Below are 19038 nucleotides of genomic sequence, written 5' to 3'. Positions count from 1 at the left end.
AGGTCATCAGTCCCCTAGAACGTAGAACTACTTAAACCTAACTAACCTGAGGACATCACACACATCCATGCCCGAGGCAGGATTCGAACCTGCGACCGTAGCAGTCGCGCGGTTCCGGACTGAGCTAAGCCGCCATGGCATACACAATATTTATGCGTAAAGTACAAGATATAAAAAAGCCACAACACGTGAAGCATTTGCACAAAAAAAGACTATCCCAGAAAATAATGAAAAAAGTCATTGAATGGGAACGTCGCTAGTTTAAATTGCCCTAATATTCGGATGAGTTTTTGCAAACTCGTTTCTCTAGCGTGCATCGAAAATCACCCACATTACAGAGTCACAAGTTAGAAAGCTCGCCATATAGGTCTGAAAACTATCACTCCAAGCCGTGCAGTGGGGGCCAGTAAGTGGGCACGCGTTAATCGTGCAGTATTTACGAGTTAACAGCAGAATCTGCCTTCAGTTCTCCTCAAATATCACACAGCGGTATACATATATCAACAAAAGCCTTGCAGCTTCTCCTTATTTTCGAAATGCATGGCACAAAGAATCAAGAATTCGTTATTAAGCTTGCGTGCATACTCATTTGCAATGAGTTGAGATCACCAGATCAAAAAGAAAAACATTTGTGTAATGAAAGCGTCGTACATTTAACAAGTGGGTTTTTTTCACAACACTGCTGAACATCGTCAGTATGTGGTGGAAAGTCCCCTTACTCAGCTGTATGCTTGAGTAGGTCGTGGCGTACCATTGATGAGAGCATCAAGCCCGCCTTCGTCCATACTGCCCCACTCTTCAATGAGGATTCTGCTAAGCCGCGGACAATACGAGGCCGATGTCGACGTCCACAAACAGGTCGTACTAATCGACAGCACACAAGTTCGATTGAGTTCATGTACGAGGCACAGGCAGCACGCAGACACTCTATTCTGGTGGCCCTAGGATGCTGAAGGTGCATTGTCTCGAGAACAGCACGATGAGTGCTTCAGTTATCAACCATCAACATGAAGATGTCACCGAAATATTGCCGATGAGGTCCCATTACTGGTTGTAGAATCTCGTCCTTGTGTCATAGAGAAGTGAGAATGCCCTCAACAACCACGACATTTATACGATGGCGCCATGTAATGCCACCCCGGAACATCGATCCACCTACATCACATTTAAGTGCCTGGTACAGGGTTCATCGAACCACATTCACAATTCTCTATTATTCCAATCTCGTATAGCGCGTGGGAAGAATTAACACCTATATCTTTCCGTACGAGCTCTGATTTCCCTTATTTTATCTTGCTGATCATTCCTCCCTATGCACGTCGGTCTCAACAAAATATTTTCGCATTCGGAGGAGAGAGTTGGTGATTGGAATTTCTCCTTTCTTTTAATTATGTCCATCCCAAGTCCGGTATCATTTCTGTGACAATCTCTCCCATATTTCCAGATAATACAAAACGTGCTGCCTTTCTTTGAACTATTTTGATGTACTCCGTCAGTCCTACCTGGTAAGGATCCTACACCGCGCAGCAGTATTCTAAAAGTGGATGGACAAGCTTAGTGTAGGCTGTCTCCTTAGTACGTCTGTTACATTTTCTAGGTCTCCTGCCAATAAAACGCAGTCTTTGGTTAGCCTTCCCCAGAACATTTTCTGTGTTTTGCTTCCAATTTAAATTGTTCGTAAATGTAATACCTAGATATTTAGTTGAATTTACGGCTCTTAGATTAGACTGATTTATCTTGTAGCCGAAGTTTAACGCGTTTCTTTTAGCACTCATGTGGATGACCTCACACTTTTCGTTATTTAAAGTCAACTGTCACTTTTTGCACGATTCTAATATTTCTTCTAAATCGTTTTGCAGTTTGTTTTGATCTTCTGATGATTTTATTAGTCATCAGCAAACAACTGAAGATGGCTGCTCAGATTGTCTCCCAAATCGTTTATATAGATAAGGAACAGCAAAGGGCCTATAACAATACCTTGGGGAGCGCCAAAAATCACTCAATGGCTTTCCGTCAATTACAACGAACTGTGACCTCTCTGACAGGAAATCACATAACTGAGACGATATTCCATAATCACGCAATTTCACTACATGCCGCTTCTGTGGTACAGTGTCAGTCGCTTGTGTGGTACGGTGTCAACAACAACTTGTTGCACATCTGAGATAGTATTTACATCGAAATTTTTTTCTTTCCACATGTTGGAATGGGGCAGAAGAGACCAAAACAAGAAAAAACTTGAGTCGCAAAAATAGGCCTTAAGATGCGTACCTTAAGAGCTAAGAGCGTTTGTCTAGTAGAACAGGTGTATTTTACAGTAGCGAAGATGAACAAATTTTCATAGCTCTTACGGTATACACTCTAAAGCCCATGTTCACCGGACTGTTTTCCTAGTTTTGATCCATACTACAACTTCCGAAAATACGGAAAGGGCAAAGATTCCAGTAGAAGAGATTTGTTTCACAAATAAAGTTTTCATAGCTCTTGAGGTATGCATCTTATATCAGATGTTTTCTCTTCGAATGCTCGTTCCTGTAACATCTCTGAATATGACTTTGTTCCGTGGGCTAAGGCTATTGAACCACCGATATACGCTTTGTCCTGTGGGGCATGGCTTTTGAATCAACCTAGTATGTGCAGCAGTAAATCCAAAAGTGTTTGACAAGAAAAATTTTAACTATTTATCGGAAACTAACCGAAGCGATTACTGTATAAACAGCTCTACTGCTGTAGCGAAGGCCACGACACGCAAATCGGACTAAAAACAAATATTTGTCTGAAAGAAAAGGTAGCTACTGTCGGAAAATGCTCTTTAGTAATCTAGCTCCAGGGGAGACTGCGGCATGCAGCTACGAATATGTGTGCCTATCAACATCTAAATGGTTATAACACGAAGATCCTGAACTATTTACCGGAAACAGGGGTTTTACGACCCATACTACAACAGAACGAACTGAATCGATGTTGTTTAAGGCATTTGTCGCTTGTATGACCGGCGGATGTGGTCGAGCAGTTCTAGGCACTTCAGTCCGGAACCGCGGTGCTGCTACGGTCGCAGGTTCGAATCCTGCCTCGGCATGGATGTGTGTGATATCCTTACGTTAGTTAGGTTTAAGTAGTTCTAAGTCTAAGGGACTAATGACCTCAGCAGTTAAGTCCCATAGTGCTCAGAGCCACTTGAACCATTTGAAATAATAACGGCAGTCATTCTAGTAGTGGTCCAAACACATTTCCCTCAATGAATCATTCACTTTACATCATAAACAGTGTTACTTTGTAATTCCGTGGCAGATTAAAACTGTGTGCTGGGCCAGAAATCAAAGCCAGAACCTCTGATGACAAATGAGAAATTCGTTCTGGAACGAATCTCAACATCTAAGCCATTTCTGTGCTATCTGCTACATTAAAGGAATAACAGAAGTGAACGGTTTATAGTGAAGCCTCTGTAAAGTTGGGAGAGGACCACAGAGGTAATGACAAGTAACAATTCTATACATCGCGAGCCTAATTCTTGTTACACTACTGGCCATTACAATTGCTACATCAGGAAGATGACGTGCTACAGACACGAAATTCAGCCGACAGGAAGAAGATGCTATGGTATGCAAATGATTAGCTTTTCAGAACATTCAAACAAGGTTGGCGCCCGTGGCAACACCTACAACGTGCTGACAAGAGGAAAGTTTACAACCGATTTCTCATACACAAACAGCAGTTCCTTCGCGTTGCCTGGTGAAACGTTGTTGTGATGCCTTGTGCATCGAGGAGAAATGCGCAGTATCAAGTTTCCGACTTTGATAAAGGTCAGATCGTAGCCTACCGCTATTTTGGTTTATTTATATCGCAACATTGCTGTTCGCGTTGGTCGAGATCCAAAGACTGTTAGCAGAATACGAAATCGGTGGGTTCAGGAGGGCAATACAGACCGCCGTGCTGGATCCCAACGGCCTCGTATCACTAGCGGTCTAGATGACAATCATCTTATCCGCATGGCTGTAACGAATCGTGCAGACACGTCTCGATCCCTGATGGAACAGGTGGGTACGTTTGCAAGACAACAACCATCTGCACGAACAGTTCGACGACGTTTGCAGCAGCATGGACTATCAGCTCGTAGACCTTGGCTGCGGTTACCCTTGACTCTGCATCCAGACAGGAGCGTCTGCGATGGTGTACTCAACGACGAACCTGGGTGCATGAATGGCAATACGTAATTTTTTCGAATGAATCCAGGTTCTGTTTACAGCATCAAAATGGTCGCATCAGTGTTTGCGTCATCGTGGTGAACGCACATTGGAAGCATGTATTCGTCATCGCCATACTGGCGTATCACCGGGCGTGATTGGATAGGGTGCCATTGGTTACACGTCTCGGTCACCTCTTGTTGTCATTGACGGCACTTTGAACAGTGGACGTTACATTTCAGGTGTGTTACGAACCGTGGCTCTACCCTTCATTCTATACCTGCGAAACCCTACATTTCAGCAGGATAATGCTCGACCGCATGTTGCAGGTCCTGTACGGGATACAGAAAATGTTGGACTGCTATCCTGCCCAGTACATTCTGTAGATCTCTAACCAATTGAAAACGTCTGGTGAATGGTGACCGAGCTTCTGGCTCGTCACAATACGCGAGTCACTACTCTTGATGAACTGTGGTATCGTGTTGAAGCTGCATGGGCACCTGTACATGTACACGCCATCCAAGCTCTGTTTGACTCAATGCCCAGGCGTATCAAGGCCGTTATTACGGCCAGAGGTGGTTGTTCTGGATATTGATTTCTCAGGGTTTATGCACCCAAACTGCGTGAAAATTTAATCACATGTCAGTTCTAATATAATATATTTCTCCAATAAATACCAGTTTATCAACTTAGTTTCTTCTTGGTGTAGCAATTTTAATGTCCAGCAGTGTATTTATCAGTATCTAACCGATGTTATTACGGTATAAACTGCGCTACTGCTGCAGCGGCGGCCACGATACGCAACACGAGCTAAAAATAAATATTTATCTAAAAGAACAGGAAGCTACTATCGGGAAATGTTCTTTAGCTGTCTAGCTCGAGTGGAGACTGCCGTACGCCAGCTACGAATATGTGTGTTTATCAACATCTAAATGGTTATAACGAGAAGATCCTGAATTACTTACCGGAAACAGAAGAAATACAGTACCCGAGAAAGGACCTATATCTGTAATGGGGATTACGACACACAACGAACTGAATTGATGTTGTTTAAGGCATCTGTCGCATGTGTGCTTTGTCACTGGTCAAAACCGACTGCTAGTATCGCAGTTTTCCACCCATCGGAAGAGTGTGCGTGCTGGCGGTGACAGCTGCCGGTGACAGGTGTGGTGCGTCGCGTGTTGCAGCCGAGTGGAGCCTGGTGAGCAGCGAGGGCGGCGCGCCGCCCACGCCCACGGAGCGGAGCCCCTGTCCGGGCCGCCTGGGCCCCGGGCTCGACTACGTGCTGGACCCGGCGGAGCTGCAGAGCTTCGCCGTGCAGATCGCGCGCGGCATGGCCCACCTCGAGCAGCGGCACATCACGCACAGGTGGGCGCGGCATCTCATATCGGTTGGGGCTTTTGACGTTGCTGTTCGGTAAATAGCGTTTTCGGTTCTGATCTGTAACACTGTTAAATCGCACTTTGTACGACTGGCATGTCATTTCGATCTTCGTAAGCTATCGCTATGCACATCAGAGAGAGAGCAAGTTACGTTACAGTGAAACAATCTTTGGTCTTGTTGTGGCGCAGTCTTTGTTTCTGATACATTCCTGATATATTCCTACTCCGAAACATTCCTAGTCTGAAGAGCCAAAAAAACTGGTACACCTGCCTAATATCGTGTAAGGTCCCGGTGAGCACGTAGAAGTACCGCAACACGACGTAACTTGGACTCGACTCATGTCTGAAGAAGTGCTGGTGGGATATGACACCATGAATCCTGCAGGGTTTTCCATAAATCCGTAAGAGTACGATGGGGTGGAGATCTCTTCTGTACAGCACGTTGCAAGGCATCCCACACATACTCAATAATGTTCATGTCTGGGGAATCTGGCGGCCGGCGGAAGAATTTAACCTCAGAAGACGGTTCCTGGAGCCACTTTGTAGCAATTCTGCACGTGTGGGGTGTCGCATTGTCCTGTTGGAATTTCTCAAGTCCCTCGGAAAGCACAGTGGGCATGAATGGATGCAGGTGATCAGACAAGATGCTTACGTACGTATAACCTGCGCAGAGTCGTATCTATAAGTATCAGGCGTCCCAATGTACTCTATACAGGGCTCTTTGGTGCCCTCGCCCGAATCAGCCAACCACCAAATTATTTAGTGGTCAGTCTGGCACGTCACACACTAGAAAACAAATTAAGATGACACTCTCGTGTCCAGTCGGTCGTTTTACATAGTGTTACCAGTCAGATTATGTTCAAATTTGAATGGTTAGAATGACGCTCCAGACTTTCCCCAGTCTTCATTCTGTACCTACTTCGCAAGGATCCACAGATAGTTATGCTTCATCTGTAGGATTCAGGTGACGGTAGTAATAAAATTCCTCTCCCGTTAAACATCTGTACATACTGACTGGTTAAATGAGTTCAAAAAGCATGTACAGGTCTTCTTGGCGCGTACGTAGTCATCTTGACGCTTCTCAATACACGAGAGGTTTTTCTGTCGAGCACATCTAGAACGGCTCGACTTTTCGTATGGCCAATGTTCGCGAACTAAGGCCTGCTGTGATTGAGCGAAACGGCAGTGAGTACTATGCCACAAGGAGTCCACAATCCAAGTCCTCAACTCCGTTAGCTATAGCTTCTAGGATACATCCAATTCAGCTGCTCACTGGAATAAGTCACGAGAGCGGGTGGGCCACATATTGAAGCTGTCGGTGTGATTTGGTGTGTGCAGAGACCTGGCGGCGCGGAACATCCTCATCGACGAGCACAAGACGCTCAAGATCTCCGACTTCGGGCTGTCGCGGTCGGGCATCTACGTGAACACGCGCGGCAAGAAGGTGCCGCTGCGCTGGCTCAGCGTCGAGGCCATCCGCGACAACCTCTACTCCAGCAAGAGCGACGTCTGGGCCTACGCCATCGTCCTCTGGGAGATCGGCACTCTCGGTAAGTCCCCACAATCGAACTCCAGGCAGGTACATTTCAGGCACTCTGTTTTCCCACTTTCTGTAATCAGATTAGCTTATTACGAGGGAGTGTTCAATTTGATCACTCCTAACCATAAGGTAAGTATTTGTGCGTGGATTCTCGGCGATATGACCGGATAAATTTTTCTCGTGCTTCCAGCCGTTGCAATTACCCCCCCCCCCCTCCCCCCACCCCCACTTGAACTAAACCTCCAGAAATGTCTCAGCTTAGTCAGTGAGTCCATAGAGAAAGATATAAATGACGTAATGTATTCAAAATCTTTGGTAAAAAGTGATCTTGTAATCTAGGTCGCATTGGTTATTTTATTAAAAATGACCGGTTTCCTTCTGGACTTAGGCCATCTTCAGAATAGCACTGTCTTGTTCCATAAATAAGTCAGTGACTTACAATAAAGTATTAAATCGAAGATTCATTACCCATGTCCAGAACAGCCAGCAGACCCCAGTCTGGTGTTGGCTTGGCAGCATTGCGTTATATAGATCTGGCGAGGGCGCGTTTGTGCCGGCCGCGGTGGCCGTGCGGTTCTAGGCACTCCAGTCCGGAGCCGCGCTGCAGCTACGGTCGCAGGTTCTAATCCTGCCTCGGACATGGATGTGTGTGATGTCCTTAGGTTAGTTAGGTTTAAGTAGTTCTAAGGTCTAGGGGACTGATGACGACAGCAATTGAGTCCCATAGTGCTCAGAGCCATTTTGAGGGCGCGTTTGTGCTGTATGATGTCAACGTCACCCAGTGAGAAACGATTTCCATAATTACTTATCATTTGAACATACAGTTGATCTAAAAGTGAATCATTACAAAAAAGTAGTGCCTATGGACAGAACAGAATGTCAGAAATAGTGCGTAACTGTAATAAGATTATTTAAAAATTATTTCTCTGTTTTCCATCTAATGGAAATATTTTATTTAACCATTGGGATGTATCCATAGCATCGGCTATTTAATCAATAGAATGTGTGAATAGAATAACCTAATGGATTTGTGTAAATAATTATCATCTATGATACTTATGCAAAAATTACACTCCATGCCGTATTATATAGAAATTTATGAGGGTCGGTCAATAAGTAATGCCCACATTTTTTTCTCAAAATATATTTATTCTGGACGCGCATTCGGGAGGACGACGGTTCAATCGCGTCTCCAATCATCCTGATTTAGGTTTTCCGTGATTTCCCTAAATCGTTTCAGGCAAATGCCGGGATGGTTCCTATGAAAGGGTACGGCCGATTTCCTTCCCCATCCTTCCCTAAGCCGAGCTTGCGCTCCGTCTCTAATGACCTCGTTGTCGATGGAACGTTAAACAACACTAACCTAACCTAACCTAACATATTTATTGTTAAGAGTCAGAATTTGGTGGCAATATACATCAACATGTCTTGTTCATGTCCTTCTTTTCTACTTACTCTCCATCACGTTGTATGGCCGTACGCCAACATTGTCGAAGAGCATGTATCGCCTGTTGGTAAAAGCTCTTGTTTTTCAGGCGTAGCCATGTTTTCACTGCATGACTGACACTCTTGTCATCCTCAGAGTGTGTCCCCCCCCCCCCCCCCCCCTAGAGAATCTTTAAGCGGCCTAAAGAGTAGGAGGTCCGAGGGTGCTAGGTCTGGACTATGGGTGGATGAGGCTATAATGTCCAGCCCAGTTTGGTGATGTGTTCCCGGGTGTGTGTGGGCCTGTATTATCGTGTTAGAGCAAGATATCTGCTGGATTCTTCTCCGATCTAACACGTCAGTAATATGTCTTGAGTTTATTCAGAGTCTTCACGTATGCCTCTAAATTGATGGTTGACCCTCTTGGCATCACATCCACGAGAATAACGTCATCGCAATCCCAGAAGACTGTCTCCATGATTTTTCCGGCAGAGGGGGTTGTCTTGAATTTATTCTTTTGTGGTGAATGGACTGCCATTTTGTTTCCGGGGCAAAGTGATGCTCCTAGATTTCGTCCTCCTTAACGATCCGTGACAAACTGGCCTCTCCGTCGGCCTCAAAACGCTCCAATAATTCATATTAAATGGCCTTTCCTCGAATCTTGTGGTCAGCTGTGAGCATTCGTGGAACCCATCGTGAGCAACTCTTTGAATATCCAAGAGTCTCGACCACTGCAGACGCACTTACAACGCTGACTGACAACTGTAGAGCCAATTGTCGAGTTGTGGTGCTACCGTTGCTGATCATGGGGCTCTGTTTCTGCATTTCCTGAGGCTGTAACTTTCTTTTCCTATCGTCCAGCTGTACTCGTATCAACTCCATCATTGCCATACACTGCACACAAACGTTTATGGATGTTCACTATGGTTCCTTTTTCTACACCCAAGAATTCAATAACAGCGCGCTGTTTGTAGCGTGAGTCGTACGTAGACGCGAATGTGGAGCTGTACTACGGCTCTGCTACGGGCCAGAACGGTTCGAAACTTTACCGGCGCAGAGAACCAACATGGGAAGCACCAACAAGGACGTAAGGACGTATATATATATATATATATATATATATATATATATATATATATAACGACCCACGTAGTAGAACATTGGCGCTCTCTTCTGTCCTGAACATGCTATTTTCGGACTCCGTTGGCATGGAGACGTAGTAAGATGGCCACCAAATATCAGAGATGTATATCATGGACGTCATGTGCTATCATAACGACTTAGGTCGATCGCAGCTGTCTAAGTCAGGGTGTCGTCTTCTGAAGTGTTGCCAGCAGAGTATGATTGGCCGTGCCTTTTCATCCAAATTCTGTGGAGATTAAGGCAACCCGTTCTTGTACTAACTTATACATTAAATGTGTTAGGAATGGCAAACATGGACAACAATCAGCTGTAGAATGGAATGGCCTCATTGCACATTTGTGCCGGACCAGGACTCGAACAAAGATTTCCCACCTTACCATTTGGCTATCTGTGCACGAGTCACGGCCAGTCCAAAACTTCCATACGTCTTCAATCATGCGTCTGCAACCTGTATTCCTTCATCCATTCCGTATATTCCCGTAGAGGGGAGACATTTTGCTTGGAAGACGCTTGCAGTGTTGTGCTAGAGCCGGCCGCTGTGGCCGTGTGGTTCTAGGCGCTTCAGTCCGGAACCGCGCTGCTGTTACGGTCTCAGGTTCGAATTCTGCCTTGGGCATGGATGTTTGCGATGTCCTTAGGTTAGTTAGGTTTAAGTAGTTAAGTCTAGCGGACTGAAGACCTCAGATGTTTAGGTCCCATAGTGCTCAGAGCCATCTGAGCCATTTTGTTGTGTAGACTACCTTAATGAGTCGGTTTGCAGAGTAGCCCTCGATGCAGTATCAGCGCACTCGGGTTCTCAGTAAAGTGCAATTCAGCTTCCTGTTATTCTAGATGAAGAAGCGGGAAGCTAGATTATTCGGGATAAAGTTCAGGAGGGATGCCATTGTGATGTATTTATTTATTAAACGCGACAACCTGATAATATCGACACAATTAATAAAGATTAACTGAAAACGAACAATTTACTGAGAACATGCTGTTACGACAGAGCTAGATGGGAAGGCATCCTATCAGCTCTCGTCTTGCTGTTACACTCGTGATATTTCGTACATTTTCGTTAACTTAAACATTATTCATTTATTTATTAAGATGATCAATTTCTGGGCTTGCAATATTGCTGTAAGAAAACTCTTACAATCCGTAGGCTTCTTCTAATATCTGTACAGGAAAAACTACTTTTATTAGCTAATACTCCTAATTATTAAGCAAGATTTATTTGCTCCACACTAGAGCAACTGTGCTTTACCTGTGTATCTTGCTGCTGATGTAAAAGGCGTTCTCATACCTAGCGACAGCGCCTCACACCACCGTACGTTGACAACTCCATATGGTCTAGCGGCTCCTTCATCCAACGTGGGAACTGAACTCTCACTCCCGACTGTGTGCGTTTTGCAGTACCGATTTACTCCCTGAAAGCTATATGATATCTGGAGGCGTGATATAAAATTGTTGTAAAATTCGTAAATAAGGAAATAAAATGTGGTTTGAATATAAGGGGCATCATACATCTTATCAAGTGATTTTGCAGGGCGTTGAAAAAATGTTGGTATTTCATAGACATCCATTCTTCAAACTTAATTTACATCAAAGCTGTACGATTGCAGAGATGGATTCCTTACGGAAACTTTATCCACTAAGTCCTTTGTACAACTCTTCCAAGCCTTCAGTAGGAACTGTGAAACACCCTGTATACAGAGCGTTTAAAAGATGCAAGGTAATTCTGAGACGCAAGGTGTAGCAGCTAAGTTGGTAAGGCGACGGACTACCGTGTCAAACGACGTAGGTACTTATTCTTGTCGATGCGAAAATATTTTTTTTCCTCTCTGTGTTGGCAATGCAATCTGAGACATCGTTAATCGTCAAAGTTAAGCATTCTTCTGAAATATTTGTTGCAAATTTATACGTTGGCCTTTCTCAGTAACGAGTATCTCCGATTTCGTGACTTCCATATGTTCAAGAAATGAAAGATGAAATTACTGTGTGTGAAACAACTGACAGTGACATTTATACCTGTAACTCTTCAGGGTTTCCCGGCGATCTAATGACATCTTGGGTTGTCGCGTATTCTGTCGGATATCAGCGTCGTACTTGCACGATATTTCTGTCACGTAGCTCGTAACCTTCATCAGGTGCGAACTGAGACTGCTCCTCGAGTGGACCTGGTCCAGTATTTATGCCTATGACCTTCCCCCTCCACCAACGGTTGCAGGCGCTTCCTCTGTCCCAGTTCTGGGTGTTCCATCTTCGGTCTGGTGCGCCTGGCAGTCCGATAGGGGCTCGTTTTCCATCTCCATGTCTCTGGTTCTTCTGTTTGTGTAGTGTTGCAGATGGCCCCATTGCTACTTTTACAATTCCAGAGCTGGATCCCAGGATCTGCTTAGCTGATACTCTGTATCACGGTTCAGAAGATCGTCAGCCATTTTTATTTCTATGGATTCTCTTATAACACTGTCCCACTGTCCACTGTGCTAGAATCTTGGTATCCTCATACTTCATGGCATGATATAGTTCTAGACAGTGTTCAGCTATGGCTGACTTAGTCACCTGTCTTAATCTAGTGTGCCTCTGATGTTCTTCGCACCTGATCTCCACAGTTCTTGTCGTCTGGTCAATGTAGGACATGCCACATTGACAAGGTATATTGTAAATCCCTGGTTTTCGTAGCCCCAGGTCGTCTTTGACACTCCCCAGCAGTCCTCCGATCTTGTTGGATGGACAGAAAACACACTTGATGAAACACCCAGAAGTAGAACTGGTGGACGCGGACCGCAGAGGGAACATCCAGAGTAACACGTAAATTACGGCGAGTGAGACTAGCAGCAATCGTCTTTATACTTCAGTTTGTCACAAGTATTTATCTGCGATCGAAACGTTAACAACAGTAGACAGAGATGAAAGGTTCTCACACAATATTTTCAGACTATACCACCATATATGAAACATTTTGATTCATCAGATCCATGTTATAAACTACAACGAACTTCTGTAGCTGCACTCGCGACACGCTCTCGAAAAGCTGATTTCTTAAATTTTGTTTTTATGAACGAAATCTTTGATTTATCATATAAGGAAGTAGGCTACTTCATCATTTGCATCTCATGGAGCGAGCTACAACCACTTTCTATGCATCTTCTTATTCTTTGACAATCTCTTTAAACAATTTTTCAGGCTCTTGGAGATGTGTTCCATCTATGTAACTAATTGAAGGCAGTTTCTTCCTATACGCGTTTCGCTTCTTTTATTTGTGAAGCATCACCACGAATAAAGGAAGCGAAACGCGAATGGCAATAAACAAACTGCCTTCAGTTAGTAGCATGGACGGAACGTACCTCCACGAATGTTAAAGCAACTAAGGGACGGCGGAAAACAGAAATATGGTGAATTTTTCGTGTGTTTCTATAGATGTATTTGTACAATGTGGTACTACACTCCATTCCTAACTCGTTTTCCGAAACGTAAAATCCAAAACAAGACATCGATGTGAATGCGAATGAAGTGACATAATACGACATTTACGACAGTTTCAAGAACACAGCTAATACTCTATCGTCGCCTGTGCTCAGCGAAATTTGAATAGTAGTACTACTCTAACCACGCTTTTCGGTACTGTGAAAAATGGCACGCCTGTGTCGGCTGCTGGACTCATCGAGTGCGTGCCGCTGTGGCGCTGCAGTGCGCATGCGCAGATCTCAGGAAGGTTGCTTTTTATTGGTTGGCTTGAGGAAAACTGACAACAGCGTTTCGGTTCACTAGGACCGTTCGGCATCGCTTTCGAAATGCGTACTGAATAATTTTGGGGCTGTGTTTCGAAAACAAGACCGTTCGGTGCGCTCGCGTACCGAATCGATCGACAAAATGGCAGGAAGATACAGCATGGGTCCCCTGAAGATGGCAGGACGTGTCCAGTTGAAATGTCGCGAAGTCTATGAGGGCCAGCTGAAATACCGAAATCTCTTCAAACATTTAATCCTCCGAAAAATTTTTAAATAACAAAATCGCTGAATCATTATTATTCATTTCAGATGTATCTGATCGAGCCTTGTCGCAATTGTGAGTCCCAGTCATGATAATCTGCACCCATTTTTTTCATTTAAATTAGTTTAGATTGAGGTCTACTGATTAGGGAAGAGCTTGTCTTGTTTCTGTTGTTAGTCTCCATTCATTCCATTGTAATGATCTTTTTATGGAAAACCTCTCTGTGTCGAAATCATGTCCCGGTATGATTTTTTTCTTGTTTAGGGTCAAACGGTAGTGTCTTTAACATCCTGGTTCCTGTGTTCCAACCCTGCCATTGTTTCGAAGAAAACCCATCAACAATAGTGTCTGAAGACTTCAAGGATGGGGGTCCCCTCATTCTGCTATCGACATCGTTAGAGTGTGCTAGTGAACGGTCGTACTTTTAGGGCAACCTCTTGCGCTTCGTGTGGGGAACTGTTCTTAAAAGGCAAAAGAATCAGTAACGATCATCATCTTGAGGACGCAAAAGGCAATTGAAACAACTAGACTACAAACACATAACATTTATCCATAGGAAATGTGGCCTGTAACTGAAAAAGTGTCATAATTTCTCCATTCAGATCTCTGAGGGAGGTCAACCAAGTGGGATGTAATCAAAAGAAAAACACTGAATAACAAGGAAGGCCAAAACAAAATGGCTGCAGGAAGAATGTGAAGAAGAAAAAAAAATGGTTCAAATGGCTCTGAGCACTATGGGACTCAACATCTTAGGTCATAAGTCTCCTAGAACTTAGAACTACTTAAACCTAACTAACCTAAGGACATCACACACACCCATGCCCGAGGCAGGATTCGAACCTGCGACAGTAGCAGCCCCACGGTTCCGGACTGCAGGAATGTGAAGAAGTCCAAACATAAATCGTCGTCAGAAAGACTGATTCAGCATATACAAAAATCAAAACTGCCTTCGGTGAAATTAAAAGCAAGGTCGTCAACATTAAGAGTATAATGGAAGTTCGACTGTTAAGGGCAGAGTAGAGAGAGAGAAAGAAAGAAGATAGTGAAAACGCCTCTATGAAGGGGAAGACTTGCCTGGTGAAGTAATTGACGAAGAAATGGGAGTCATTAAAAACAAAATAGGATACTCAGTGAAGGCAGAGATTTAAGAGAGCTCTGGAGGACTTTGATTAAATATGGTGGCAGTGACAGATAATAAATATATAACATTCCTATGATATTTATGAAATCAGTGGAAGAAGTGACTATTCAAGCTGGTGTGTAGAATCTATAAGTCTGAACATATACCATCATACTTCCTGAAAAGTATCGTGCACAACATCCCGAAGATAGCAAGGACATATAAGCGCTCTAACTACTGCAAAATCTCGTTAAAACCTCTTGTATCCAAGTTACTAAGACGAGTAACACACAGAAGAATGGAAAAGGAAACTGAAACTGTACTACACGGGATCATGTGGGGTTTGGGAAATATGAGGGCACTAGAAAAGTAGTTCTAGAATTTGTCTACTTGCAAAAGTATTCGACGCTACAAAATGGTACAAGATGATTTAAGCTGAGAAAATAGGAGTATCCCTTAGGGAAACGTTGATTATATACAAGATGTGCCAGAAACAATAGGGAAGTATTAGAATGTAAGACCAACCACGAGGAGCTTGCATTGAGAGTAGTATTTAGTCAGCGATGCTGCCTGTCGACCCTAGTTTCAGTCTATACATCGAAAGAGGCAACGACGGAAATAAAAGCGGGGCATAAGAGCGGAAGTGAAATTCAGGATAAAATGATAACGAGGACAAGATTAGCTGATGACATTAATATTCTCGGAATAACGATTGACAGTACATCGAAAAAAAACAGAAGTAATGAGAATTAGGAGAAATGAGAACAGCGAGAAGTTTACCATCACAATTTGTGATCACGAAATATACGAAGTTAAGGAATTCTGATAGCTTGGAAGCAAAACAACCCATTACGGACGCATTAAGAGCAGAGTGGCATAGGGAAAAAGGGAATTCCAGGCCGAGAGAAGTTTGTTCTATCAGACGTCGTCCTTAAAGTGAGAAACAAAGATCAGAGAATATATGTCTGGAGCACAGTATGGTATGGTTTTGTATGATGAACAATGGTAAAACCGGAAAAGAAGAGAATCGAAATTTTTTAGATTTGGTGTTATGGACCGATGTTGAAAATTACATGAAGTGGTAGAATCAGTGAAGAGAGGAGCATACGGAAAACACTGGAACCAGGAAGGTACAGGATGATAAGAGATCCAAAAATTTCACTAGTAGTAGAAGGAGTTTTAGAGATTAAAAACTATGCAGGAAGACATGGTAATACATCCAACAAATAACTCGGGGCGTAGCGTTGTAAGTGCTACTCTGAGACAAAGAGGTTGGCACAAAAAAGAAATTTGTGGTAGGCCGCATCGAACAAGTCGGAAGGCTGATGACTGGAAAAATCCGGACAAGTGCGAGTAATAATATAATATAATAATCATTATTATTATTTCGTGTGGCTCAATGTCCCAAAGCAAGTTTTCCCTATTGCAGGCCATTTCGGTGACTTGTGTGTTCCATACTTACCCCATTCATCCAACCGGGAAAAAGGCCTTAAATTTAAAGATGGAATCCGACCTACATGTTGTTTCTGGCGACTCCAGACGTCGTAAGAGGTGAACGTTAGGTTAAAACCAAGACTGAAGTCTATGTAGTGACAAAGATTCGAGCCGAGACTCCTCTGTTTCACGCACGCGCTTTATAGAAAGCGGGGTAATTTTTCACGACACCAAGAGACAGTAGGTCTTCGTCTGAGACACAACCGGCCGTTGTGGCCGAGCGGGTCTAGGCGCTTCAGTCCGGTACCGCGCAGCTGCTGCGGTCGTAGGTTCGAATCCTTCCTCGGGCATGGATGTGTGTGATGTCCTTCAGTTAGTTAGGTTTAAGTAGTTCTAAGTCTAGGGTACTGATGACATCAGATGTTAAGTCGCGTAGTGACCAGACCATTTAAGCGAGTTTTGACAGACAGACAACAATGGGATCCTATAAGGATTGTGTTTCTACCGACTGAGGTGCTGAAAAGGATTTAATTGCTACTTTTAAAGCAGTTTATTGCTATATTATATAGAAAAAGTAAAACATCTTTCAGTCAGTCTGTTTCCATCCGTTTGTTGCAGAGACAATGGTATTTGTGATTTTTAGTTTCACTGTAAATTTCAATGTTCGAAAAGTGTCCCAGTATTCCTCAAACGTGTCGACATTCCTTCATCGCTTTCACAAAATGTATAGTAACCAAGAACCAATAATAAGAATGGGAGGGCAAGATGAAAGTCCTCAGTCTGAAGTGGGTGTAATACAGAGATGCAGTATTTCTCCTCTCATTTTCAACCTTTAAATCGAAGGAGCGTTGAAGGAAATAAAATAGAGATTCAGTACTGGAGTTAACATTCGGGTTGTAACGATATCAATGTCAACGTTCACTGCTATATGTATCTTCCCTCAAAATGAAGAAGAGTTATAGGACTTGTAAAATGGTATGACGAAGAAAAGGCGACATACGTACACTAGCACAGGATATGAGAACTTTGCTTCCCAAAAGCACTCTGCTAATGGCAAACATAAGCCTTAATATGAGAAAGCGGTTTCTGAAAACGTACATATGGCCCTGATAAACGATAAAATCGAAAATGTTACAGAGAGGCACTGAAAATTAAACGACGATCAACGTGGAAAGGATTAGGTGGACACCGATGAGAAGAAGAGAGTACAAGTACCCGCAGAAATTATAGGGGAGGATCAAGGTTGGTATATACGCCAAAAATTATCAAATATGAATCACACCAGCTGTGACTCGTGCTTCCTCTCCAGAATTGGATAACTATCAAGATTTGAAGTTGTGCTCATCAGCCCCACAAACCAGCATCCCGTTGGCGGAACCAGTTTAGCATAAATAATGTCTAGTAAAAATCATGAAAACGAAACGAGAAACAGTCGCTACTGTGGAATATTAAATGGGTACGTCGTGTTCACAGGAGTGTGCTATATCATCATTTCATGTACAGTCATCTTGAAGTATACTGTCAATTGTTTTTGCTGAATTTCTCGTGCATATACAATGTCATTTAATGACAAGTATTTTCATACTTTCAAATATACCTACCCACGTAAGCTAGTTGCATGTAATTCAAGGTCTCTCCTTGAAGGAACGAAAAACTTAAGAAATCTTAAATTCTTGCGAACTATGGGGGAGCAGTATCTCAGGAATACAGAAGTTCGTTGCCATTCTCTGCTACAGCAGAATCTCTCCAGAAAAAGGGTTCAGGGGCAGAAGGCCTATGCTGCATATAGTTCGAGCGGCGCTTTGAAAGCCCACTTCCGCGATATCTTAAAGGCCTCTAACGTGTGACAAAGAGAAAAAGGGTAATGAGTTCCTGCGCTAAGCCTGCGGAATTCAATAGCCTTTCGGACACGTTCCGGGTACGAGTACCAGGAATTTTGAGCAACAACACCGTCGCTACTATGTTGAAATAAAGGTTCAGTGTCGAATGTCGCTTCTTATGGATTTGGACCCGTTTGTAGAAAATACATCTTGCTAGTTAATAATGTTCATTAACGATGCAATATTTTAGCGTCATTCCTCGAACCTGCTCAATGATTGTGGCGTTCCATAGTTGGCGTATTTTGCTACGAATTTTGTAGGAGTTATTTTTCTGTGAAGGTAAACCGATGGTTCTAATTCTTCAAGCTGAAGTGCATTTGTAGCGGACATTAACATTGGCAAGCAGTAGCGTTTAGCCAATCCACCTCACAATGCTTCTGTGTAACGACGCCACTTTAGAAAGAACATCTACACTGACTCGGACGAAACAACTGCGCCCACTGTGAATGTTGACCATATGAAGCGTAGGGATAAACTAATGCTTTACTGGGCGAACTCCCTGCTCTTGCATCTGGGGTTCAACGGATACAGGAAACAATCCAGTGTGAATCGGCACATGGAACCAAAGGATATACAGGAATTCAGAGTATTCTCGAATTTCTTTCCGATAGTGGAAGTGACCATCTCTCCCACAGCAGGGACACGCAATTTCAGACATTTTTTTCATTGTTATTTACGCAAGGTAGTGCACCGCACATTGATTTGGGTCACGATCTTGTTCTTGATTCACGAAACTGTCCCTAAAGGGGAAAGAATCAGCAATGATCGGCAGCAAGAGGATATGGAGGCCAATATAAATAACTGAGCCATATAATGTGTATTCACAGGACATGTGACCTGTAATGGAAAAAAGTATAATGATGATCTCACCATTGGTAACAGACTCCTGATTAGTTCCCCATTCAGATCTTACGAAGGGGACTGCCAAGAGGAAGGTACCTATGAGAAAAAGACT

At 43.5% G+C, this 19038-nt stretch overlaps 1 protein-coding gene across 1 annotated transcript in view; it reads left to right on the top strand.

Annotated features, from left to right (window-relative positions):
* LOC126355309 (uncharacterized) overlaps positions 1 to 19038 on the top strand; it is an 852583-nt gene that overhangs the window by 800481 nt on the left and 33064 nt on the right. Inside the window, exons 17-18 of the mRNA XM_050005601.1 lie at positions 5372 to 5552; positions 6905 to 7116. Of these exons, the coding sequence (XP_049861558.1) occupies positions 5372 to 5552; positions 6905 to 7116 (393 nt within the window). The remainder of the gene's footprint in view (positions 1 to 5371; positions 5553 to 6904; positions 7117 to 19038) is intronic.

Source organism: Schistocerca gregaria, chromosome 3 (genome assembly GCF_023897955.1).
Source record: "Schistocerca gregaria isolate iqSchGreg1 chromosome 3, iqSchGreg1.2, whole genome shotgun sequence".
Classification (NCBI taxonomy): Eukaryota; Metazoa; Arthropoda; class Insecta; order Orthoptera; family Acrididae; genus Schistocerca; species Schistocerca gregaria.
This window is presented reverse-complemented; position numbering and strand designations above follow the sequence as displayed.